General features: G+C 39.2%; 4 protein-coding genes across 4 annotated transcripts in view; 3 read left to right on the forward strand and 1 right to left on the reverse strand.

Annotated features, from left to right (window-relative positions):
- The first annotated feature begins 697 nt into the window (after positions 1-697).
- Positions 698-2498, forward strand: LOC111672008 (NHP2-like protein 1). The gene is made up of 3 exons (XM_023429266.2): positions 698-901; positions 1090-1210; positions 2018-2498. The coding sequence occupies exons 1-3, from the start codon at positions 899-901 to the stop codon at positions 2278-2280; spliced, it is 387 nt and encodes a 128-aa protein (XP_023285034.1). The 5' UTR covers positions 698-898; the 3' UTR covers positions 2281-2498.
- A 1310-nt stretch (positions 2499-3808) lies between these two features.
- Positions 3809-6830, forward strand: crym (crystallin, mu). Its single transcript, XM_023429262.2, has 8 exons — positions 3809-4192; positions 4271-4421; positions 4542-4604; positions 4684-4785; positions 5629-5812; positions 5974-6095; positions 6209-6293; positions 6429-6830. Exons 1-8 carry the CDS (start codon positions 4035-4037, stop codon positions 6500-6502), a joined length of 939 nt encoding a protein of 312 aa, XP_023285030.1. The 5' UTR covers positions 3809-4034; the 3' UTR covers positions 6503-6830.
- A 37-nt stretch (positions 6831-6867) lies between these two features.
- On the reverse strand, positions 6868-13081 carry rac1a (Rac family small GTPase 1a). Its single transcript, XM_023429263.2, has 6 exons — positions 12743-13081; positions 10965-11036; positions 10612-10729; positions 10013-10075; positions 9120-9279; positions 6868-8469 (listed from the first exon to the last, which is right to left on the reverse strand). Exons 1-6 carry the CDS (start codon positions 12775-12777, stop codon positions 8339-8341), a joined length of 579 nt encoding a protein of 192 aa, XP_023285031.1. The 5' UTR covers positions 12778-13081; the 3' UTR covers positions 6868-8338.
- Positions 13082-22907: 9826 nt separating this feature from the next.
- LOC111672010 (cytohesin-3-like) overlaps positions 22908-25868 on the forward strand; it is a 35625-nt gene continuing 32664 nt past the window's right edge. The window contains exon 1 of the mRNA XM_023429270.2: positions 22908-23313. Coding sequence (XP_023285038.1) covers positions 23295-23313 — 19 coding nt within the window. The 5' untranslated portion in view covers positions 22908-23294. The remainder of the gene's footprint in view (positions 23314-25868) is intronic.

Genomic DNA, 25868 nt, shown 5'->3' on the forward strand with positions numbered 1-25868 from the left:
TATATATATATTTGTGTGTGTGTGTGTGTGATTTATACTTTTTTATTTTTTATATGTATAGACAGACACACAGTACACCAATGTAAATGTAGCTAAGAATTGAATAATGGTCTTCAAATCTGTTTGTACAATCATTAACAAGACTAGGTCAAAAACCGATTTCAGCCCCTTATCTGTTTGCTTCTCTCCCACTCTGTGCTCAAATATACAGCATTTTAATACAGCCGAATTTCCAATAAAGCTCTCATTTACATATAATTCTGTGTTTGTTATCAGACGTATGTATATGTGTATGTGTATGTATCATGTTTTCTTACTGTGTTTTGATGGAAAAATTGTCCTTTTTTTTGTTTAATGAACAGGTATGTCTAATTGTTTGTATATTACAAAGACACATGCAAAGTTAAATAAAGGATGGACGTTTTTAAAAAAAATGTAAATGTGATGTCTTCAGTTTGTGTTAACCACAGCCCATTCAAAAATCCATAGACCTCGGGACTAGGGAACCGGAAGTGCTGGTATTCCGTTTTTATATTTTTTATGCTATAGTTAATCAAACAATCAATATTTACTCATAGACTTACTGCATTACCAGTTAAGTAACTCAACTTAAACTTTCTGATAGTAAATCTGTTTTTTATCACATCAGAAAAAAAGTATTTCCTGTCGTTTTCGGCTTGTATCACTAGTGCGCATGTGCGTCCCCGCACACGTGTGGTAAACGTTTGGACTTGCAACTGTCTGCATGTAATTCAGTTCGGAGAGTTCGTATAGCTACTGAATATTACTTATAAAACAATACCTCGTGTCTTGTTGCCCTTTCAAACCCAGGTGAAGGAAATACTCCTCCGTGAAGCATTTCGCCGAGAGGGTCAGAATACCAGATAAACAACTCAGAATGGTGAGTGTTGAGTTCTTAATGAACGAACAAGCTAACAGGCTAGCTAACTATTAGCAAACTGAAGAAACTAGGCTGCACAAAGCAAACTAACCTGAAACTCAAAGTAACAGCATCGTATTTGTTCATTTAAAAAAAATGCTTTCTTGAGGTTAATGCGGTGTTATTTTTGTTTTATGTATCATGGTCAGACTGAAGCTCAAGTGAACCCAAAGGCCTACCCGCTGGCCGACGCCACGCTGACCAAAACTATCTTGGACCTGGTGCAGCAAGCCTCTAACTACAAGCAGCTGAGGAAGGGAGCTAATGAAGGTGAGGAAACATAGCAATATCTGACTAAAGTAACAACTATTCAGGTGGTTAACTAACAAGCTCGGAATTTGATACGATAATCCGCCACTGTTCACAAAAGCCTGTAAAAACGTGGTGTCCCCTCAGGTAAATAGAGCGGGTTTTCTTGGAAGGATTTAAAAGACCCAGACCAGGAAAAGTGATTTCACACACACAAATAAATTATATCATCACAGCTGCAAGTACAAGGCAAATAATTGCCAACTATATGCTAACTTGATAACTGATTATTTCTCATTTTTCAGACACAAATGCCAAATATCTGCTATGCTGTGTAGCCATTTGTTTTTGACTTGTTGGTTGGATAAATCAAGAATAAGACTTGACCTTGGGCAATGGGAAGTTGTGATGGGCATTTTGCACTACTTTGTGATGTTTTAAAGGAAAAATATCTGGCAGAATAATCCATAATGCCAGGTAGTTGTAGCCCTACACCATTGGTCCAAATATTTCTTAATACATCAGTTGATTGTGATCAAAGGTTGCATTTGTGTAATGTTTGTTTGTTAAATATAGAAACTGTCTCTATTTTCGAACACATTAAGAATAAAAATGTTAAATTGGCCCCAATATGATGATTTTCACTTCTATTTAATGCAGTACATCAACCTACTATGTCAGTAAAACCTTTAATATCCTCAATGATTTCTACTGATTGTCAGAGGTGTGTGTATCTGTGTTCAGGAAGAGAATCACACAGAATCTGTGGTTTTGTATTTCAGAATCATTTCTCATCTCTTTTATACTTCTGTTACTCTACTTCTCCAGCCACTAAAACCTTGAACAGAGGCATCGCTGAGTTCATTGTGATGGCTGCTGATGCTGAACCACTGGAGATCATCCTCCACCTGCCACTGCTCTGCGAGGACAAGAACGTCCCGTACGTGTTTGTCCGCTCCAAGCAGGCCCTGGGCCGGGCCTGTGGGGTGTCGCGCCCCGTCATTGCTACCTCGGTCACCATTAAGGAGGGGTCTCAGCTCAAGCCACAGATTCAGTCTGTTCAACTGGCTATTGAGAGACTGCTCGTGTGAGCTTTGTTGCACTGTTGTGATCAAGTCTCCTGAAGGAAGGGGGAGATGAATTCCAGTTTGAAAGTAATCCAATTTTCTGTTTGGTTAAAAAACAGATATTATGCATGGAAAGGAAATATAGATGTTTTTTTTTTTATTTTTTAGGACATTGTGTCCACTTCAGTGTATTGGTTTGCTATGCATCACTGGATTCATAATAAAATCATTTTGTATGTAAACCTGTTTTTTTGTTTGTGTAATCTTTCATGTTATATTCATTTCATATTAAATAGTAAAACTTTAACAGTATCAGGTGTCCAAAGTCATTTGTAATTGAGACATTTGTGTCATTGCAACCAAATAAAACAGAAAGTAATTGTTGGGTTGTGGCCATGTGCCTCAGGCCACTCACAATGTGATAGCAAAATCTCTACAAGAATTGTAAGAGATGAACTCAAATTATTTGCTTTCAGTACACAGCATCACACTGTTTGACTTGTCTCTTTACAAGCCAATATATACATAATTGTACATTTGTAACATGAAAACCAAAGGAGACTGCCATGTATCTGAAAAAATTAGACTTAGGCAATATTCATGTGAAAGTACAAGTGCTGCATTAGCATTAATAAAGTGATAGGTCTCAATCAGTAATGGAAGAATTACTCAGATTGTTTTGTAATAGTACCAATACAATATAAAAATACTTAATCTGAGATTATTACTGATGTTGAGTAGAGAAAAAGTTAAAAAAAAATAAGATTTTGATTTTATGGACTATTTTCTCACTGTTTGCTTTTTGTGGAACATTGTGCACTTTCCCTTATAGGACCTCAAACACCTTTTTAAATTAGAAATATTGGGAACCGCTGGTTTAACATTTTAATAGTGTTGAATTTCGTGAGCTCATCTTCCTTTTTATGTAAAATATGTCATGTAGCTATTACAGCTGTTAAATAAATTCTGTGGAGTAAAAAATTATAGCAATTCTTTTAGAAATGTATTAAAGCTTAAAGTTTAATGTGGCATAAAATGAAAATACTCAAGCTCTATACTGGCGTAAATTTACTTTCAGTTAGAGTGGAGGTAAGTATTAATACTTAAGTAAGGGATCTATTTATTCCACGTTTTTATTCTAAGAATTTATTTTTTATGGTTATCTCTCTTTTCCACCTTTTTATTTTCAGGTCTATGGTTCTCCATAAAACAGAAAGCAATAAAAGAAATGTATCCCTCTAAAGTTGCTGATCAAGCAGGTATCCAGATGTGACTTTTACCCCTGACCCGCCCTCGATGTTTTCATAAAACATTAATTAGATTAAACTTAATTATGTGTCAAAAGACTGATGTGAGCTTGTGTCAGGCCTGGAAATGTTTTTAAAAGTGTATATATATCTGACATATTAAGGATAACACTCATATTTCTCAAATAAATAAAAACACTGAAAAGCTTCTCAGTGTTTGTGTGAACGACCTGCAGCTGTGACACAGGTGCGCTCGGCTCCCTCGCGCTACGGAAAGTTTACCGACCTGTCTCTTTGGGAAACGCTCGACAAATCTGGGAAGGATACGTTACGGTTCGATAGGCAGAGAAGGTGGTTCTGCGTCTACGTCTGCGTCAACGTTTCCTGAAGTCTCCGTTTATGCCGTAAATTTCCGCCCGTTTTCCACCCGTCAGGACTAAAGCCCAACCCCCCCGGATTTTGACCCCAGGCCGAAACGAAGCAAACGCGGTGCAGTTTAAAGCTAAAACTTGTGGATGAAAAGCAAAAGCCATGGCTGACCCTCCTGTTACCATATCGGAACACGAAGTTGAGAGCCTGCTGCAGTACAGCGAGCTGACCACCCGTCTGGAAAAGGCTCTGGGGAAGTTTTCCAGAGGAGAGGTTGTGCAGCCTGTTCGCACCACAGTGCCTCTGCAGAAACACAACGGGTTAGCATGAACTATACTGTGAAACATTTACAGTCTGTGGCTACTGCTCATTTCTCAATCACTCAATCACTTTTACAGGTTCCTGGGACTGATGCCCACTTACATAGAGCATGATGGAGTCCTGTGCACAAAGTTGGTTTGTTTCTACAAGAGGGAGGATGGTTCCACTTTACCATCCACTCGAGCCACAGTGGTGCTGCTGGATCCAGAGTATGGGAGTGTTAAGGCTGTGAGTAAAACTGATGCACGCACGAGACAGAAAACAAACAAAAAAACAATCTAAACATTGAGGTCGCACAGTTTGAGCAGCTTCACCCTCAGACCAGTCAGGCATGTCTCCAACCTGCAGGTCATGGATGGAGAGGTCATCACAGGCATGAGGACAGCTGCAGTATCTGCAATCTCTGCAAAGGTACGATATGCTTTCCATTTTTAAAGCACCTGTTCACAGTACCTGTCCTCTAATGTCCCGGTGTGTTCTCGTCCTGCAGCTGTTGATGCGTCCAGAGGCTGAAGTGCTGGCCATCTTGGGGACTGGCAAACAGGCTCTGAGTCATTACAACGTCTTCACTGAAATGTTCTCATTTAAAGAGGTACTGTTACAAACATTGTGAACGTATGAATCGAAAATCAGTTCAGGGCAGTGTAAAGGATTTTTGGTGAGTACAAGTGGAATAATATCCTTATGTCTATAGCTCAGTGTTTCCCAACACAAAATAACCTAAATAACCTAAAGGATCTCCAGTGTCAATATATTCACTCAGTGTTTTTTGAGTGCTGTGAATATTGTATTGTGAAACATGTTGTCCCTTTTTATTGTAGGGCTGAATGATATATATTCATCACATCCTTATCTAGATATGAACATGTGCAATATTAATATCACAAAAGGCAACATTATAGACAATATCAAACTTCTCATGCTCACCCGCCCCCCGTTGTCATGGCAACCCTGCATGAACAGGTAAAGCCAGCCCTTTAAACAGTGTTTAGGAATAATGGAAAATATAGGGCAACCCTCAGTTTTTTTTAACCTATATTTCACATAAATATTGACGTATGAAATGTCTCTATGGTGCAGCCCTACTTTATACTAAATCATCTTAAAGTTAGACTATAGTTTAACATTTTAGGAAACATGCAAATTTTCTTTTTTTGCCGAGAGATAGATGAGAAGACCGACACTGCCGTTGCTTTAACCGGCCGAACATTCAACAAATGCCTTTGTAGTTTACTGACAACAACATTTGAGCAGCAATCTCCAAGTAAAGATTTGAACAACGAGTGAGATTTAAAACAAGTTTGAGGATTGAAATCTGATTTCACATGCTCTCCAGTATGTGTGCAAGTATTTGGACGTCCTGATTGATTACTGTTGGAACTTGTTTTGTAATTGGTTGATATGACATTTGTAATTCCCCCCCCGATCACCCCAGGTGCGTGTGTGGAGCCGCACAAAAGACAGAGCCGAGAAGTTCATGCACTCAGTCACAGGTCCTGTGACGCCTTGTGTCTCGGTGGAGGAGGCGGTGAAGGGAGCAGACGTCATAGTGACGGTAACCAGATGCACTGAGCCGGTGCTTTTCGGTCAGTGGGTCAAACCAGGAGCCCATGTGGCAGGTGAGAGGAAGTGTGGAGAGTTTTAGATGAGTACCATGTAAAATGAGCAGAATTCAGGGAACATCAAATGTTTAAAACTTAAATGTCAGTTCTTGAATGGACTTTGGAGCTCTGTAACTAAACGGATTATTTCACACGGTTTCTCTCCTGTTGCTGAGCAGCGGTGGGAGCCTGCAGGCCAAACTGGCGGGAGCTGGATGACGTGTTGATGAAGGAGGCCGTGGTGTACACTGACAGCAGACAGGGAGCAACAACCGAGTCTGGTGACGTCATTCTCTCTGGGGTCAGCGTCATTGTGCTTTTGAACTGACTCGATAAGATAACCGAGGCGTGTGTTACTGGCTCCCTTTGCAGAGCATGTGTGGAAAAATGTGACTGTGGATCTCATGTGTTCAGGCGGAGGTGTTTGCGGAGCTTGGAGATGTTATTAATGGGACAAAACCTGCTCACAGAGAGAAGACGACCGTGTTCAAATCCCTTGGTAAGCCCCTCCTACAAATCCATATCATGTGGAAAGTACTTTATTTTTTTTATCTCAGTACAAGAAGAATCCAGTTTACAACTATACTTTCATGGTATTCAGTGTGTAACTGTATTTGTTGTTTTTTTACAACAGGGATGGGAGTTGAGGATGCAGTGTCTGCTGAGCTGGTATTTGACCAGTGGAAAGCCAAAAACAGCCAACCATGAAATGTCCATATATTCCTCTCTGTTTGACCGTTACGGTGCACAAGTTGATCAAGATGAAGGCAATGAAAAAGTCACTGCTGTGTAACCTGACGCTGTGTATTTAATGCTGAGATAATAAGTCGATTAATCAGGCAGCCAGTGAAAATGCCAAGTATTTTCTGGCTCCAGCTGCTTTTCTTTGTAACATGTAAAAAATCAGTAAATTCTGGTTTTAGACTGATCAGACAAAAAGAAATCTGAGGACTACTCATTGTGATGTGGGAAAGTGATAAGACATTTGTCACTTTATGCTAAACTAAATAAAATAAAGTCATGCAGTCGCTACAAACTGTAGTGTGTGGTCAGAAGATAGAGAATACATTGAGCATTTTCAAAAAAATTTATTTGCTTAAAAAAAAAAAAAAAAAATCAGCATATAACTATATACTATTACATATTGTGAAAATGAAACCACATTTAGCAAGAAAGTAAATCCAAGTATGTACTTCATCTGTGCCACTGAAACACAGATGAAATTAATCCAGATTTAAAGTGATTCCCCAGAGCACCCATGCAATTTGATCATTGCTCATTTCAAAATAAAATGCAACCGCTGAATCGTTACCGCTCAAGGTCATATTGTACAAGAAAGACAGTAAAATGAGTCACAACCATCGAGTGCTGATACACTGGCTCATAGACTTCATAAAACACAGCAATAGATGGGGTCAAAATGACATGGTTACACACCATTATGACAGCAATGAGCATCATATACTGAGTAAAAAGCCTGAATGTTGAAAGCACTTTCTGAGCAAGAACTGCATGAAAACTTGAAATGATGGGTTTAACTTTTAAAGTTAAATAGATAACGAGCCAGCACAGCAACTGTGGCTGCACTGTACCTTCACATGCCCGACAGTCAGTCATAAAACACTGTGTGTATTCATTTACCACGTAGTGAGAACAATGATTTATCTAGAAAGCTCAAGGAACAAAATGAAAGAATTACCTGTTAAATATCTATCAGACTGTGTAATGTGTAATTACTATTGAACTTAGCAGCTGCTACAACATGTTATAACTCAAAGTCATTTAAGGGTTAAAGAATTTCTTCATAACTGCATCGATAAAAGGTTAAAACAAAAGTAAAAGGAAGAAAAAAAACAACATTTTAGTGTTCACAGAGTGACTACAAAGTGATGACCGTTGACTGAGTTTTGGCAGCACCTCAGTCTCGTCAGATGACATGTAAACAGAACGGTCCATCAAACCACAGCTGACAAGAGACTGACAATGAAAAAAAAAAAAAGGAGAAATTAGAGCCTCTAAAAAACAATTTATCTCAAAGTAAAATTTCATCAAGGCAGCAGGAATCTCTTAGTGTGTAGGGGAAAGAGCGCAGTGCAGGACCTCCTTCTTTTATAGACGTAAATCTATGGTGATTTCACGATAAATTCATGTTCAAGTAGTGTTTCTTCACAATGTCTGAGGAAAATTACATGAATGTTTTTTTTTGCAAAATCCTCCCTCTTTCTCCTTAATTAACCCCAGATCCCAAATCAACCCCCCCCCCACCCTCACATTCCCCAAGGCCTTAAGCAAAGTCACTTCATTCCAGTCGATTTGAAAGGACTCAACAGATGTAAGAACCCACAAGCCAGACTTGACTGAAACCTGCCAGCGCTGCTTAAATCTGTAAAGTTCTTTCAGATGGACGTCTGATCTACCAGAGCTTCTATGTAAGCAAAGACACAGGGGGTGAACAGATATTTGGGAAACCCCGACATCATCCTCTTCCCTCTGAGTAGTCGAGTTCTGACTGCAACTGTATTTTCTACTCCCTGTGTTTTTCCATTACAATATTCTGCACTTCCTCTTCCTCTTCTTGATGGGTGGGGGGCACAGGACCGCCCTGATGGCCTCGTCAAACACTGTCTTAAGGCCGCGCTGCGTCAGAGCCGAGCACTCCAGATACTTCACTGCACCTGGTGGCCAGAGGAGACAGAAAAAGCAGAAAGATAAAGTGAGTCACAAGATTATTTTTATGTTTGCATGATCATAAAGTCCAAAAATATTCTGTAACTTTAGTGAGATAAACTCTCAACCAAAGAGAGTAAGAATTGTTCCAAAAACATTTCAATACAATGTTTATAAATTACAGTCAAATGATGAAAAAGAAGTTTTACCAACATAATGTCCAACATCTTTCAGGTTCAAACAAACCCACCCAAATGTAACATAATACAATTTAATGTAAATAAATGATTTGATTCATGGTTCCATTAATCAATTCTGCCAAGTAAGTAAAGTGCAAACGTCACCATCTAATTTTCTAGTTTATCAAAAATAAAACGGTGGTAAACCAATAAGGCACATAATTTTCAAAAATTAGGTGGCACCACTATGGTGTAAACAACTTATTAAATTCGCATGATGTTTTGATTAGAAAAATGTGACCATGAAACGGTGGCTTGTTCTCTTTTTTAGCAGAACTATTTTTTTTTTTTACGGCTTTAGAGAAATGCCACAAATAAAACTCCCTCAAGAAAAGGTTCTTTCAGTTGGAAACTTTACCAGACTATTATGATAATCTAATAATTTGAAGGATTGGTGAATGTGTTGAGCCTCAACTGACTTATTTCTTTAGCCATAGCCAAGCCCTGGGGGTAGATGATGGGGGAGAGTTTCTTTTCCTTGAGCTTTTCGATAGTGTCCTTGTCGTCTCTCAGGTCCAGCTTGGTGCCCACCAGGATGATGGGTGTGTTGGGGCAGTGGTGCCTCACCTCAGGGTACCACTGCAGGAGGAGGACAGAGTCAGAGGCGGGATACAGGATACAGATGGACAATACGACACACTGTGTGGAATGTGGGTGGGTTGCTAAAAAGGATAAATTTCTCTCTCAGTTTTTTGGTTGTTATCCAAATTCAACATGATGTGACCTCTGAGGAACTCCGGGGCAAGAAAAGGACACAAACTTCTACCAGCACATAACAGCTCACTTGACATTTATTACTTTACCAGCTGAATCCTAATTATCCCCTTCAATTTAACTATTATGTTAAGTAGCTTTAAAACTGGGGGGAAAAAACAACATATTTTTCCAATTAAAAAAACATCAGCACAACAAGGGCCAAAGAGCTGGTGTAGTTTTTGCATAGAAATATGTTTTTGTTTTTCATGGTTGCATCACTATGAACGGACCTAAAAATCAACTTTGGGGAGAAAATTATAAATTTTTCTACCAAGTTCATTTTGAATCCCAGCAAGAATCTATTTTAAAAGTCCAGTTTCTATCATTTACTTTTAGAGCTGAGCCTGAGAAATGGAAACTGTCTGAAATGTGGCCAAAATTCCACATCTGGATCATTGACAAAATTGAGTCAATTCCTCCTCCACCCAAACTGATCTGACCATGAAACTTTGTGGAAAACAGTGAAAGAGTTTTTGAGATTTGTCGCTTGCAGACAAAAGCCTAACATTACAATCACTGGCAAAGGTAACGGCTTTAAAGAGCAGGCTGTTCTTACCTTGGCACGGACGTTCTCAAAGGAAGCTGGACTGACTAGTGAAAAGCAAATCAGGAACACGTCCTGAGGAGAGACAAGGACACCATTAGCCAAATCTGAAGACAAGCAACATTACAAGAGACAAACGTTCAATATCAGATTAAAAACTTCCATGTTTCTGTTACAACTCAAAACCTAATCTAATAATTATCTAATTAAATAAAAGATACATAAATCTAATTCTGAACTGGTCCTGTTGGTTAAATACAAACTGACTCCCACTTTCAGCTCCCTGCAAGTCTTTGGCACAGAGACCCTGTTTGTTTGTCAAAGGACAAAGAGGGCAAACAAGAGCTCCCTTTCACTTCCTCCAGCCGTTCTCCAGACAGTGTATAGGTACTGTGGATACAAGGCTCTACTCTGCAGAGTGCACAGACTCCGTCTTAAGTATTACTGGCCAGTGAATAACTGCAAATCAATGCTGGCAAAGTGAAAAACAGCATTCATGCCAACATTGTTTGGCTGATACTAGTCTGTGCAGGACAGTGGACAGAGACAGCCAGTTGTTACTACTGGTGTGTGTGTGTGTGAGTGAAAATAAAAAATATATATACACATACTGTCTGTGGGTAGGACAGTGGTCTGAGCCTGTCGTAGTCCTCCTGTCCTGCTGTATCCCACAGCCCCAGGTTCACTGGTTTCCCATCAACCATCACATTGGCAGAGTAGTTGTCGAAGCTGTAGGACAAAAGGTGGATATTAGATTTTCAATTAGTTAGTGTTATAATGTACAACATTGTAATGTATAATTCAGGGAGGAGATAAAGTTGCTGACAAACTACTCAATGATTGATATCATTTTGAATGTTAGCTTCCCGTACGTCTGGTGGGCTTCGTCCCTCACCTAAACCTCGCCACATATCCACCTCTACACCACAGCTGTTCATGAGAGCTGCCTTTGTGTGTTACTTACACTGTGGGGATGTACTCTCCAGGGAAGGCATTGGTAGTGTAGCTGATGAGCAGGCATGTTTTACCCACAGCCCTGGGAGGAGAAAAGAGGGGAGAGAGGGAGAGTAGGTAAATAAACTGATAAATACTGATTTTACACTTATTCTCTCAGTTTTAATAGTAAGAGTATATTGTATAGTCTGCAGTGACATTAAAGAGCAATTTAAGTCATATCTATAGCATGTACTGTAGGTTTCTTGCTTGTATGAGTTTAACAATTCAGAAATCGAGACCAAAGCCTCAATACAAACGTCCATAATCTCGTGTCGCGATACTGGAGCCTCTAACCACTACTCGTCTGACAGGTTAACAAGTCACGTGAGACAGGTTTAACCTGAAAGATCAAACCACCTTGTTTTTTATTTCACAAATAAGCTTTTAACTTTATTGTGGGTTTATCCTCTACAATTCTATTAGTATTTCACAGTATTTAATTTGATTATTTACCTCTGGCAAAACATTAGAAGTTGCAAAACATTAGTGTTAATATTGCCCTGGTGACCCTGTTGTGTCCTACATCCTTTATATTTGAAGGTTTATTTCGATCATGACTTGCATAGTTAAAAGCTTTGGTTTAAGAAAACAACCTCCTTAAATGACAGTCAATAATTTGAGCTGCGATGTACTTGGTTTTGTCCTGGAAAAAGTTTCTCCATGTGATGATGCACAAGTCAAACAATAAAAACAGTAGAAGTTTAACTATACAAATGTGTGATAACAAATCACAATCTTTACTAAACCTGATTTATTAGTCCAAAAGAGCACCAATATTTTTCACATACATATATAATCAAATGTCATCCATTAATGAGAGATACTTCCTTCAAATGATGGAAACTTTGTCTAAAATCAGTTTGTGTTAAGAAGTTTAAATTGTGGTTTGTGGTCAATCAAGATGACTTAAGCTCTTTATCTCAATTAAAACTATTTCAGTTAGACATTTTTATATTCAATTTTGTTTAAGATAAAGCCCTGCTATAAAAAAAAAACTGCTTTCAATATTTAAATTTTGCACTAAATCTTGTCAAACTATTTTATTATAAAATAAATCAGCTGTTTTGAAACAAAGCTTTCCCACATTTGATGACTAAAGAGCAATGATGCATTTGTGCAGTTTGCATAGTTTGTTTTTATTCCAGTTTGTAATAAATAGTTGTACTTGATGAAGTTGAGTAAAACTGGCTGGTAAATGTGAAATCTCTCTTCTTTTTCTCTCTCTGTCATCTTCCCAAACTGAACAAAATTCTTTAGGTATTTTTGTATTATTGGTCAATTAAATGGGCTGTGATTTTCTTTTGATCTAATTTAGACATAAACAAATATGTTGTTGAACTGATTATCAGTGTGGCTGATGGAAAAAAAGACACAAATTGTTCACCGCAAATCTGTAAATTCATTCAGGGAGAATCCACAACTTTTTATTCAGGACTAGCTGTAAGTTAAAGTAGCTGTCGACATGGCAGCCTGCGTCAGGTCTAATAAATGACATACTGTGGCCCATCTAGTCACACCTAACCGGAGCATGTAGATAAATCTGTCTGACCCAGCTGGACTAGAGAGCGGGCACAACAACAGCTGTCGTTCATGTTGGCATGTTATCCGAGGCTTGTTAGTCGTTGGCCAACTGTTGATAACTGGGTCAACGAAAACAGCCGCGTTTCACGCTTAAGTCGCTATCATACGAGTAAAACCCGGACATTTTAGAGGTCAAAGTACGAATAAAAAGACACTTTAACTTACCCGTCCCCTACTACCACACACTTAATGGCCTGCATCGGACGGCTCTCTCGCTGGTGACCCAGCCAACGTTACAGCAGCTCGGTCTCGGTTAGCCTAGCAAGCTAACAGCGGCTAAAGTAACCCAGTCCTGTGTGGCCTGAAAAGTACCGCGTCCACAAAATGACAGGACCTCGGCCGCGCTCCAAAAAGTTTTAAAAATGATATCGATGCAGAAAATGATCCGGTTTGACTCGCAGTCTTCACAGCGACACCCCGGTACGACAGGCAGGCAACACCCAGGAAAAAAAAAACATAAAAAAAAAAGAGTCAAGATTGAGGGAAAAAACGCCCACAGTTCGGGAAGCTGCAGCTCCGAGATCTCTGCAAGTCATTTCCGGTCTGACCAGGACCGTGAAATCCCGCCATCTACCGGTTACTACAGCAACAAGGCCGGTGTCAGGTGACATGTCTTTGTTGATTGCAGTGATGGAAGAAATAATCACATCATTTACCCAAAGTAAAAACTGCAATGGAACAATAAAAAATATGTTTTTAAAAAATCAGCAATGTGTTAAAGTAGTTAAAAGTTCCATAGTTTTATTTTACATGAATAGATAATTTTAAGTCATACATAGACGTGTAAGAATAATTTTAATGTTCTACAGTAACTAGCTGTTAAATAAATTTAGTAAAGTATAATGGCTCTGGAATGTAGTGTAGTGCTCAAGTAAAGTTATCAGCACATATTGAACCTGAACTTGCAATTTAAGGAGGTTTTTATTCATATTAATACAGCCGCACTCTTTAAAGCAGTTTTATTTTGTTCTCAAGTTCAAGGATTTCAAATACTAACCGCCCTGAAGAAGTAATAGAGGAATGGTACAAATCAGTGCTGAAAATTCACTCAATTACAGTTGTAAGTTTTGTATTTTCTTTTTAAGAAACCTTTACATTACATTTCATAGGGAAATCTATAGTTACCAGTTACTTTGTAGATTAAATAAATTATAAAATATGATGCACCTTTTAGATTAAGTGTATAAAGTAATTAAAATGAAATGTTTCTATATCAATAATACAGTAATTTAATGATATAACACTTTGAATGGAGCTATTCTGCAAAAAATGTAGTTTTAAGTTTGACACTTTTATTATATTTAGTTGATTTACTTTTGTACTTTTAAATGCAGAACTTATATGGATATTGATAGTTTAACTAAAGTAAAGGATTTGGACTCTTCTGTCATTACTTGTATGCATGTAATGTTTGGCGTCTTCCTTTAATACTGCAACACAATCAAATGTCAGTGTAGCATGTGATCACTAGAGAGCAGCATTTTACAGTTTTAAAGCTCAGAAAGGTCAGTACATGACCTGAATGAATTTACTACCTGAGGGAAATATATACCTCTCTCTCTCTCTCTCTCTCTCTCTCTCTCTCTCTGCTTTACTCTCTCACATTCAAAGTCCTAAACCATCATCCTTGTAATGGTGTTATTTCTCCATCAGTTAATTACTTCCCATGGCAACCACTCAGTCCAGTATCATCTTCAGTTTCTGCACACACAGAGGAGACACACACACACACACACACACACACACACACACACACATACATATTAACAACCTTTAGTCTGGATTATGTTTTGGGGGGATTTTTTCTGCAAACAACACATTAATAGGATAAACGTCATCATTAAGTGCGGGGTAAAAGCAGGGGAGAGCGATTAATGAAGGATAAACAGGCCTGTTGCCAGCGCATCAGGGAGGCTGTAAAACACAGTGGAGTCACCCTGTGGGACCGTAGGAAGTCAAACTGAGAAAAGACATTTAAAAAAAAAAATCTTCCCTGAGGCATATACAACATATAGCAGGATTTATGTCTTGGATGAGTTACAGAGCTGTTGGGCATATTAAATGCTACCCAACAAATTTGTGGGTCAAATAGTGACAAGCACCTCTTTTAGGACAGTTTGACTGTGCTTTAACCAATACACATGACCACAGTTTAGCCTCCAATGATTTGGGCTGCAAACATGAGAGTGGTATATATCTAACTCTCCACAAGAAATCAAATAAACTTAATTCCCAACATTACAAGGAATTAAAACTCATGCAGTGCTTACATCATTGTTTAATTTAATGTATATTGTTTTGCTTTAAAAACAAAAGAAGAAGATATAGTAGACATGTGGACTGATGCAGATCATATAAAATTTTTGAATCAAGACTCTAATTTTATGTTCAGTGACATATAGTAGATCTACTGATAATCAGTGGAGGAGATGCATCTAATTATAGATCACAGTCTTGGCTGTGTTTATGCTAAATATAGAGGGAGTTTTTACACCATGCATTGTTTAATTTGAAGAGAAATGAGGGGGTTCTGTCCTTCGGGATGTTTCTGTGTTTTCTTGTGATAACTGTTGGGTCTAGAAGAAGGATTGGTACAAAGGCTTTACATCAGAGGTGAAAGGAAAGATGCTTAAAGAAGCCAGAACCTCTTTTTAAGAGCTTTTGTTAGTGAGGCTTTGTTATGCGCTGTCATGCTCAGTTCTCCTTCAGCTTCCCTGTTGCCCTCAGTCCGTATGCACCTTCCTTCAGGCTGCACGTTCAGAGAGACATTTCATCGGCTCATTATGTTCAACCATTAGTTCTCTAAATAATCACCAAGATTTAATGACCCCTATCACAGCGCCCCTCATTTGCATAGGAGTCAGATTGACAGTCTGCAGGCAATCAGCACTTAAATCCCTGAATGTGCTCTGTAATGGTAACACACTCACAACAGAGTCCACAGGATGCCAATTCTCACTGAATGTGTTAGAAAGTCAACATTTTTACCAGAGTGAAAGCTTAATGATGAGAGTATTCGCAAGGTATTCCCTGGATTTCATCATTTCAGCTGAACTGAGCACATAAAGCACATTGTTGGACCCAGCTGAGGCTTTGGCATTTGAACTGCTGCTATCTCTCGTTCCCACATGATCAATGTAAGCCCATAGACTGTGGTAATAAGATCCTGTAGATAACGAGTGTTGCTATGAATCATTCAGCAGCTCAAACACATCTGATGGCTTTTCCGAGAATGTATCTGTATATGAGGAGCGCATCTGATTCGGGCTTGCAAATGTTTATTTTTGATCTGACAATAGACTTTCACAAGATTGACTTTATAAAAGAGTAACACTCAGACATTTCAATCCAGCTCATTATATATATACTGTATACGAATAAATGAACAAAAAAATACTCTTTATTCCAGTGCTAAATCTGCATGTAATCTGCTTTTATACACAACAAACCAACAGTTTCCACCTGAAAATGTGTTTGTAATAGAAATCAGTTCCCTTTTATTCTTTGAAAGCCATGAACAGCCTCCAGACCTCACACCTCTTATTCGACTGCATGTTGAGCTGTGACAGGAGGATGCAGAGTTTACTTCAGGATAGTGTCAGACGACTCTGTGCAGCTTGTTCATTATCCAGCGGCTACAGCTGTTAAAACTCCCTAAAAATAAACTGCACTTTTAAAAGAAGTCCTCACTCTGCACCAACAGTGACACGCAGCATACGCAGAGCTTTAGTCATGAGATGGCAGGGAGCTTGAGTCATTCCTGCAATCAGATTCATTCAGATACACTGGTGAGTCACATGTTTCTGTGGTGGATGTGATGGGAAGTTTCCAGTCAATGGGTCAAATCACAGCACTTTGCTCCAAGTTGGAAAGATGTCCCACGTGTTTCCTTTGTCCCCCTTCTAATCCTGTGTGTTTCCCTTCTTTACCGACACTGCCTGCTCCACTCTCTTGACCACTGTGAGAAAGGAAGTGTGTCACTTTTCTTCTGTGTTTGCATTAGCAGGAATGTGTGTGGGACTACTGCAGATGGTTCTCAGGAATTTCTCAGACACTCTCCAGGCTCAAACAGAAAAAGATACAACAATAAACTTTATTTGAATTTCAAAGGAAACCTTAAATTTGTTGTATTAAATCATTACCAGAAGTGGTGATAAATCAAGTGCGGCTGACTCAGCTCATTGATAAACACAGCATGTTATTTTATTGCTTTAACATGAAGCTGTTGTTCAAGGAACCTATATTTCACTATGTGTCAAACAGACAAATGGCAGGGCTGAGTAGACATTGAATAATCACTGGGTCTCGTTCAAAATAAATCTGAATCTTTCATACAAAAACACTGATGTCGTATGGCTCAACATGTAGGCTACCTCATTATAACAGCATGGGTCATGAAGCAGGTTACTTGCTTATACACGTACTGGATGAATCCAGTTCCACACAGTACAGGCTCATCTACTTCAGTGCAGCAAAAGTTCGGATCATGACACTTTGGACGAGCCAGAAAAAAAAAAAAGCCTCATCACTGATGAGATAACGTGCTGAAATCTTCCACAATTGTAAGAGACTGGCAACAGAAAGACATCTGAGAAGAGTGAGTGTGTGTGTGTGTGTGTGTGTGTGTGTGTGTGGATTTGACATATTTCCGTCATTTCTCCCCCTAAAGGTTTTTGAACTCCTACATTTCCCAGAAAGCCCGTCCACAACCACCAGAGAGTAGAACTTGTTGCATGCCCCAGCTGTGGGCGCGATTAAATAAACTCGATTATACAACAGTTAGTTCCGACCAAGTCATTTGATTGGACGAGAGGAATTCCATGAGCGCGGGGACTTTTTACTACATGTATCACTCCGCTTCACAGGTGTTCTATTAATCAGCGTTAAATTAACGGTCCTTATCTATCTGAGATTGCAACAAACTTTGCAAAAAATGAATATATTTCCAGAAATAACAGTTGAATTAAATTGTGTGTGGTCGTTAGAAGAGGATGAAGGGAAGAGGCCTGGATACTCTTCAGGGCACAACTGAGGTAACGTGTAGACAAAGTAGCTAGCTAGTGTGCACTGTGTCCGTTACCAACAGTCCGGTACCAGTCCAGTTGCGGAACTATTTGTGTTGGCGTTGCCAAATAAATGATGTAAATAAACAAACAAACCATAATCCTTTGTTGCTTATTTAACTTACATGGCGCTCCTAGAACTGTTTGTGTAAAAGCAACATCACACGAGAGGGAGTGATGTATTAAATACCAACATGGTTGTGTGGCCTCGTACCAATGACCGAATCACAGCCTTCTGATATTCAGTACATCACTCCCTCCTGTGTGACAGTGTGACAGTAACCGCATGATGCTTTTCCCAGGTAAGATAAAACTATCACCCACCTGTTTTTTTTTTTTTGTTTTGTTTTTAAAGCAAGCACTGACTGAGTATTTTCCCTTGGGGCAGAGTAAACAGACTGCCGCTGTGTGATGTGACAAAATGGCACAACTATTGTACTGATGTCATGAAACTTTTTGCAGACATTCATGTCTCCCAAACAATGAATCCTGTAGTTTTGGTGATATTTGGTGACTTTTCATCTCACGCCAACATAAGGTTGACTTCCGTGAGTCAGAGTGAAATATGTCTGAAGCTGTTGGGTAGACTGCCATAAAAAAATCTCCCGTCTTTTTTATTTTATCTTATTCCCATTAGCCTCGGCTGTACTTCCTTTTGAGTGGTTTACTAGAAAATGTTAGCATGCTAACATGCTCCACAAAGCTAGCGAACGTGATTATACCTGCTTAACATCAGTATAGCATTAGCATTTAGCACCTTAGCATTTAGCTACTGGCACGGCTGTAGACTGTCATGTGAAGATAAAAGTTAATCTTCATTGTGAAACTACATGTCTTGTGGCTGCTTCCACTCTGGTTTATGGAGTCTACTGACAGTAGCTAGCGGAAAAATTAGCATTGAAATGACAATATCTCACCATGGTAGATTATTGTCTCCATTTTGCCACTTGCAGGGGGGCTATTAAACATACCCCACCAAAGAACAAAATAGTTCAAGGTACATTGCAATTGTCTGTTTTTTGTTAAACACTGTCAAACTGTGATGAGGCATGATAAACTAAAGCATGTTTTGAGACTGACTGTGAAAACTGTTGTGTAAAATCACATCTTCACTTGATTATCCACTTGATGTTTCTTAACAAAGAAATAACAGCAAATTGATATATCAGCCATGTCCATAGCTCTTGCATGTTTATATACAGAGTGTATGTGCCGAGCGGCCACTCACAGGGCTCGAGGTCTGTCCATCCACTTCCTCGCCCTTTACATGAGAAGCTGTAATGTGGCTGACACATGCTGCCTTAAAGAAATATGGAGCGCATTCATGCAGTATTTTCTGCTGGCTTGTAAATGGAGAAAGTAAATATAACTACATTTCAGTGCAGGCAAAGATGATGTCAGACTAAGGTCAAGTTTATGGTTCAAAAATTAATCAGTGAAGCTGAGCCAAACGGAGGCTGACCCTTACTTTTTCCTGATCTTTTCTATTTTAGATTCACATGAAATGAGATGAGCGATCTTCAGTTTGACTCACAAGATATTTTCTGGCATATGTCTGCCTTCATTTGGAAGACAAATGCTTCATTTCCAAGTGTTCTCAATCCTGCGAAGCACATGCTCACATTGTGGACAACAGATGAACTAACAATAGCGTTTCACTGATTAGAGGGAAATAATTGAATTATATGATGAAGAGAACTCTTGATGGACTCCATCCCACTTGGTTCCACTGAAACTGGAAATGGAGCCTCTTCCTGTACTGGTCCGGACATCTGCACTTAACACAGGACTATTCCCAAAACTGACGGCCTTCATCTCCCAAAACTCTCTATATTTACATGTCAAGGAGAAGTGCAGGCAGAAAAAATAGAGAAAAAGAGAGATGCTAATGAATATGTCATGTGCCCAATAAACTTTTCTGTCACGTTTCTCTGAAAAATCATACTGTATGAAACCAACTATGTTTGGTTCTTGGCCGCAGGCAGGCCTCTGAGGGGGTGTGAGGAGGAATTTATGGGAACTTGCTGCAAATTAATTGCAACTACCAATGCTGTAGAGCCAGTATTTGTTTATGCCTGGAGCCTTTTGAGGGGAAAAACAAGTGAAACCATTAATTTTCTATTTTTAGGAAAGAGAGGAAAGTTGTTTTGACAATGTGCTGTCATCCATTCGGAGTTAAAACATGTAAGTGAGAAACATTTTTTAGAAAATGCAGGAAATGCTCATGTCCCTGGAGAGAGCAGCGTTTGGTTCAGTAACATGTGATCAGCTCATGAGATTGACACTGAACTAATCAATATTTCAAAGTAATTAAACCATGGCAACTCTGAGCTTTCACCATTGGATCATTTCACCAGCAAATTGAAGTGCACAGAACACATTGTGTACTGTTGTATGCATGTGAAAGCTTTGTGTTCATACTAAAGTTAATCAACACCCTTAATAATCAATTATATATACAAATTTATCTAAATACTGTATATGGGCTGTTGTTGTGGCTGGTCTGTGTATGTCCTACACTTAATGAGTTCAGTATGTGTATTTCAATGGCTGTTATGTTATGAGCGTATTTGCACTGATTGGAAATGTGTGTAAAGTTTTGTAAAGTCTCAAGAAAGTGTTTAATTATTTCCAGTCACACTGAGGTAATTCCTGCTGTATGAAACAACTGATACATGCATCAGTTATGTCCGTCTGTCTGTACTGCCAGCAGGTGGACTTTCAAAGCAGGAGAAGTGGACTGTGATTGTACCACAGAATGGAAACTAAGGGTGGGAGTAGTGTACGATTTTCCATATTTATTGCATAACAGGTCAAGCTTTGTATGAAGAAAGGGGAAATTCAAAACCCTCACTATAACTCACAGTAACAGTGAGACTGGTTTCATAGTGAATTTGTAGCATCTTATATATTAGTAGAAGTAAAAACGTACGAAAAAAAACATCTGTTTCAAACCAAAATCTGAACATACTGTCCAAACTTTGAGTAAAGGAACAAACTGAGCTAAGTTGGCCATGATGCTGTAGCTGATGATGCTGCCTTCACTCTTTGTGTGTGCACAACCTGTCAAACAGAAATCGTAGCTTCTAAGTCAGATACATTAATGTTAGAAATACAAGAACAGGTCATTGCATTATCAGCATCATGTTGCAATTAAATCAAATGTGAGTCTTTGCTAAAACGTAAAGGGGAAAGCATTGAGCTCAACAGACTGAAGACTGTAGACCAGATAAATGGCTAATTTTAATGCATGCAGTACACACACAGTTACAGAGTGTGGGAGGTGTGGGGGTCAATTGGGGACCAAATGCCAGTGTTTGGCCCTTGGCCCCTGTTTAATCTGTTTAAACTGTTTAATCTGATCATTCCTGCATTCATACTTTATTAGCCAATCTATTTTAGGCAACATTTTCCAACATTACAGCTTGTTAATAAACCCTCAAAAGTCAATTTAAAGTGACACAGATCAGATTTCATAACAATGTGAGGGTGGAGGAGGGCAGGCTGATCACATCACTTCCTTTTCTGTAACTCTCTCCCATTGTCCCCCTGTAGTGCTGCACAATGAGTCCTCAGCAAAACTCCCTTCCTGAACTTTGGACTGCACGCTGGGTCCGGCCTTCATATTCCCCTCGTCAGTACATCACTCTTGGCGTGGCTGGGATCTTCCTCTCATGGGCGGGGACAGGCAGGAAGTATCCAAGCTGGACTCTTTCGGCCATGAGCTTTTGAAGGTGTCATCATGCCTGCATCACCAATGACGGATGTAGGGCGGATGAATGAGGTCAGAATCACTTTTAAAGGCAGCTATTTAGTTGATAACTGACATACAAGACTGTTTAGGAGGGCTCTGTGGAGCAGTTCATCAAAAGTGTGGATCATAATTGATAAGAATTTTAACTACTTCTAAACGATTTAACTAGACTGTGCATACATGGACTAAGTAGCTTTAAGGAGTAATTCAGCCAAGTCTGTGTGTGGTTGAGTGTGTGTGTGTGTGTGTGTGTGTGAGAGTGTGTGTGGGTGGGTGGTCAGAAGTAATCTACACTGACTCTTGGCTCCACAGTGTATGTGTAGTTAGGCTTCATTTTAAGTCATAAATCACTGACTACTTAAAAAAAAAAAAGACTATAAAATGGGGAGTTGTTCATTTATTGCTGTCTGTGTTTGAATCTGACTGGCGAGGGGTGTCGTACATTCATGTTTGAGAAACAGTAAAAAGCTGTTTCTGTTTCACTGTGGCTACACAAACTTCACAAACTGGTGGTGTAATCTTGCCTCACCGTTCAGGCAAGGTCAGAGGTTTCAACCTGTAGAGGTCAACAATGCTTTTCTGCCATAAAAGATAAAGTGTCGAGACCTTCAAGAAAGTGATAAATCTTGTCTGTCATTTAAACTATAAGCTTTGTGAAACTACTACTACTTATAATCTCATCACAAAGTCCATTAGTAGCTATTTCTTACGATCATATCACATGATCTTCCTCAGCAGAAATACAGTAGTTGCCCAGAGGTCACTGAATTGTAGATGTTCAAATTAAGATGGACATCATTGATCCACAACATCTTATGTAATAATCAAAATAATAATCATTTTAAACATCTGATGAAAAGGTTAAACAATTTTTTTTAAAGCATTTTATAAGAATATCTCATTATTGCTACCAGTAGTAATAATAATAATAATAATTAATAACATTTAAATCATATCTGAAAACAAGGCAGAATTGCTAGAGGTTGAACAAGCTGTAAATGAACCCTCCAGTTTAAGCCACTTATCTGCATCAGATAGAAAATGAAGGTGAACAAATGCACGAAGCTGCTTTGTGAAATGAGCTGGGTAATAATTAACACTCGCCTTTATTTATAACTTACAAATACGTTTTGGAGACACTAAGTGGAAATCTATTTTCAACCAGTGTTATCATCTAACCTGCACCTCATTCAGATGTGACTGTCTGTGTGAGTAAATAAATGCATCCTAAGAAATTGAGATTATTGTAAAAACAAGGGAATAAGAAACCCTGTATGTTTGCCACCTTTAGAGAACATGTTTAATCTCTCCTCTGGTCCCTGCAGGTAAGAATCAAATCATTTGAATTTAATAATTTATTTATGCTTTAGTGAGATCTGTGATAATTGCTTCGACTGTTCAACAACAAAAGCTACACCTGTAGTGAATTGGTATTTTTTTTGTGTGTGTGTGTGTGTGTGTGTGTGTGTGGGGATGCAGGGGCGGGGCTTAATGACGTCGCTGTGGTTGCACTGTAGCTAATGTGAATGCAGACGGAGCAGCTGAGGATGGAGCAGAGACGGAGAAACGCCGCCGCCGTCTCACACCGCGGTCACACACCTCTGAAATATCCCCTCTTCACATAACAACCCCGCTCTCATTTACACCCAGACTGCGACTTCTGCTTTTTTTTTTTTTTATTTTGAAATGTTTTCCTTTTTTTTCTTCTGTTCATTTCGCCGCTGACAGCTGCGCACCAGTCCACTTCACCCATCCGTCTGTCAACACAGCACCGGCTTCGACTGTCTTGTCAGTGAAAGGAGAGAAACCCCGTAAAAAACCACTCGGCTAAATCCATCTTCCGCGAGGTTCCCGCCGGACACACCTTCTCCTGGTCGGCCCTGTCACTGCTGCGATAAATATGGATGAAGACAATCACGGTAAGGCTGTTTTTTTTTTTTTCCCCCCTTAATGTCCACACATTTCCTTTCCCTCTCAGCCCGTGTGCAGGGATGGATGGACGGCATGTATGGATGTGTGTGAGTCGGATGTGATGGAGCTATATCAGATCAAAGATGTTGTGGTTTTTGCAGAGACGACTGAAAAAAAAAAAAAAAAAAAACCCCAACAAAAAAAACAAAACAAACAACGGGTGCCATGATTTAACACCTGTTACTAAAGGAGCATTTCACAGAAATACAGCTTGCTTTGCACGCTCCTCTTACTCGCAGGTGAGGCAGAAGCATTCTGTTCCTTCATAGAAACATGTTTAGAAACGCTGGTAAAAAAGAAGAAAAACAAAACAACAAAGCACAGGAATTATTACATTTTTTCTTTTTTTCATGCAGTCACCTTTTCCATCTGTCTGATGTCTTGCTTTAATGCTTTGAAGTTGTTCTCACTATCTTGTCGCTCTGTTTGAAGCCTGTAAACTGGTGGAAATTGATAAGATATCTGACTGGCAGGATTCCATATGGAGGACAGACCAAGCAGGATCTGCATCCTTTTTTTACCAAAGCATAACAAAATAAATAAATCCATGTATTGATATTTGAGGAATGTAGTGTTACCAGTTCTTATAGTGATATGAAATATTGTAGGGGTGGAGAAATATCACATACAATCACATTACCAAGTTAAACACACTAATAAGTATAAAAAAGAGGAATATGGCTGCAACTTATAATCATTTTCTTTATGGATTTGTTTGAATATTAACAAAAAAATGATGAAATGTCAGAACATTTATAAAAAAAAAATGCTTATTTCAACTTCCCAGAGCCCAAGGGGGGGCGTCTTCATATTCCATATTTTAGTCCGGCCATCAGTCCTGACCCAAACAGATCCTGTTTTCATCCATCCACTAATGGACTAATTGTTTCAGCTCTACGGAGGAGTATTAGTTAAAATTTATAAAAAAAGATCATTCTTAGAACTCATTATTGTATTGCATATACATCTGACGAGCTGTAGTGAGGTGCTGTATATACTGAATGGTAAACGTACGTAGCGCCACAGTCCTGACAGTGTGATTTTGTGATAAAGCTGAATAAAATGAACCTGTGCAGCTGCATTTCGACCCTGGATTACTGCTCACATGGTGGCTGCTGCTTTATTATAAGATAGTGGCTGAAACACACACACACACACACTCACATGCAGGATGCTTCTGAGCAGATAATCCAAACCGCCTTGTGGGCTGGAGGCCTTGAAGGCAGTGTAGTGTAAACAAATGGCTATAGTCTGATAACAGTTTGTCAGTTAAACTGTAAGAGATTAGCAGGGCCAGAAGAGACCCTCATCTGAACTTCACCCCCCACGTCTGAACAGTCTGAATATACTGTATGTGAGAGTGAATATGTGAGAATAAAAAAAAGAGGGTCTCTTCCTTTAGGTGTAACTATTATTGTGTTGCTGTGCTGCAGTTGTCTTCACAATAACCTTGTTAGACATTGTCATACTTTTAATCTCCTCTTCCATCGTATACATCTCCATTGGCTATATTATTTTTGGACTGTAGTTAATCTTACTCTGTACATTCATGGTCCTCAGAGGAAGAACTCCAGAGTTTTTAACGAGACTCTGACCTCTCCTCTAGCGCCACCATCAGGCCAGATTTTCCTCCGATATGCAAGCGACATTAAAATCAAATTGTCATTAACTTGACTGAGTATCCTGGGGGATTCGTGAGGGGGTGAAGTCCTCTTGTTTAGGAGACTTGAGTGTGCTTGACTCCCATGTCTTCATTGTAATTTCATGAGGACTTGCCCGTTGTCATATATGCACCCCTGCTCCCCAAAAAAGAAAAAAATTACATTGCATGTGCTAGGCGTGCACCGGCCATGGATGAGGCTGGTCTGAGAGATATCGGCCACTGAATCATGTGACAGGATGTCTGAGAGCACAGAGGCATGCTGTCTGTGATCAAACTGGAAACATACGCCACAAGCTCAGGCAGATTGTGCGCAGCTCTGTGCAGTTGTTTGTGAATTATTAAAATAACTTACCATAAATGTTCAACTAATCAAGAGCTCTTGTTCGCTCGCTCACACCCTCGCTCCCTCCCGCTGACTTGCACACATCACTTAACATTGTTCACATGCACACCTTGATATGCTGCTATCACAGCTCAGACACTTTGTGTGTCCCTGGGTGTTTGCTCTTCTGTTGCAACATATGCATCAAAGCAACAATGACTTTTTGAATAGTTCAAATTCCAGTCTTTTTTTCCCCTGGATATGGGACAATATAAGAAACGTATCTTATTGTCAATGTGTAGTTTTTATATAAAAATTTTAGCCTAAAATTCTGATGTCAAAAAGCGTAAGACTATGGATGATAGTTACAAAGCCAATACTGGTGACCTTTCAGCACAGTGCTTGTAAACCCATTCAGTGACGAGCTGTGCTTTGTAGCTTTGTAGGTGTTTTTTTTTTGCATGTCAACAAATGTGCACGTTATCGTCATGGGTTCTCACGCCTGCGTGTACAGTATG

This window comes from Seriola lalandi, unplaced genomic scaffold, assembly GCF_002814215.2.
Source record: "Seriola lalandi dorsalis isolate HSWRI2012SDOR001 ecotype SW California unplaced genomic scaffold, Sedor1 jcf7180002054892, whole genome shotgun sequence".
Lineage (NCBI taxonomy): Eukaryota > Metazoa > Chordata > Actinopteri > Carangiformes > Carangidae > Seriola > Seriola lalandi.

Coding starts and splice junctions, on each gene's coding strand:
- crym (XM_023429262.2), top strand. CDS start 4,035: ATGGCTGACCCTCCTGTTACCATATCGGAACACGAAGTTGAGAGCCTG. Junction 4,605..4,683: donor TATCTGCAATCTCTGCAAAG/GTACGATATGCT, acceptor CTCGTCCTGCAG/CTGTTGATGCGTCCAGAGGC. Junction 4,786..5,628: donor AAATGTTCTCATTTAAAGAG/GTACTGTTACAA, acceptor CGATCACCCCAG/GTGCGTGTGTGGAGCCGCAC.
- LOC111672008 (XM_023429266.2), top strand. Junction 1,211..2,017: donor GAGGAAGGGAGCTAATGAAG/GTGAGGAAACAT, acceptor CTACTTCTCCAG/CCACTAAAACCTTGAACAGA.
- rac1a (XM_023429263.2), bottom strand. CDS start 12,777: ATGCAGGCCATTAAGTGTGTGGTAGTAGGGGACGG. Junction 11,037..12,742: donor TGTGTGGTAGTAGGGGACGG/GTAAGTTAAAGT, acceptor TTCTCCTCCCAG/GGCTGTGGGTAAAACATGCC. Junction 8,470..9,119: donor GGCTATGGCTAAAGAAATAA/GTCAGTTGAGGC, acceptor TCTGGCCACCAG/GTGCAGTGAAGTATCTGGAG.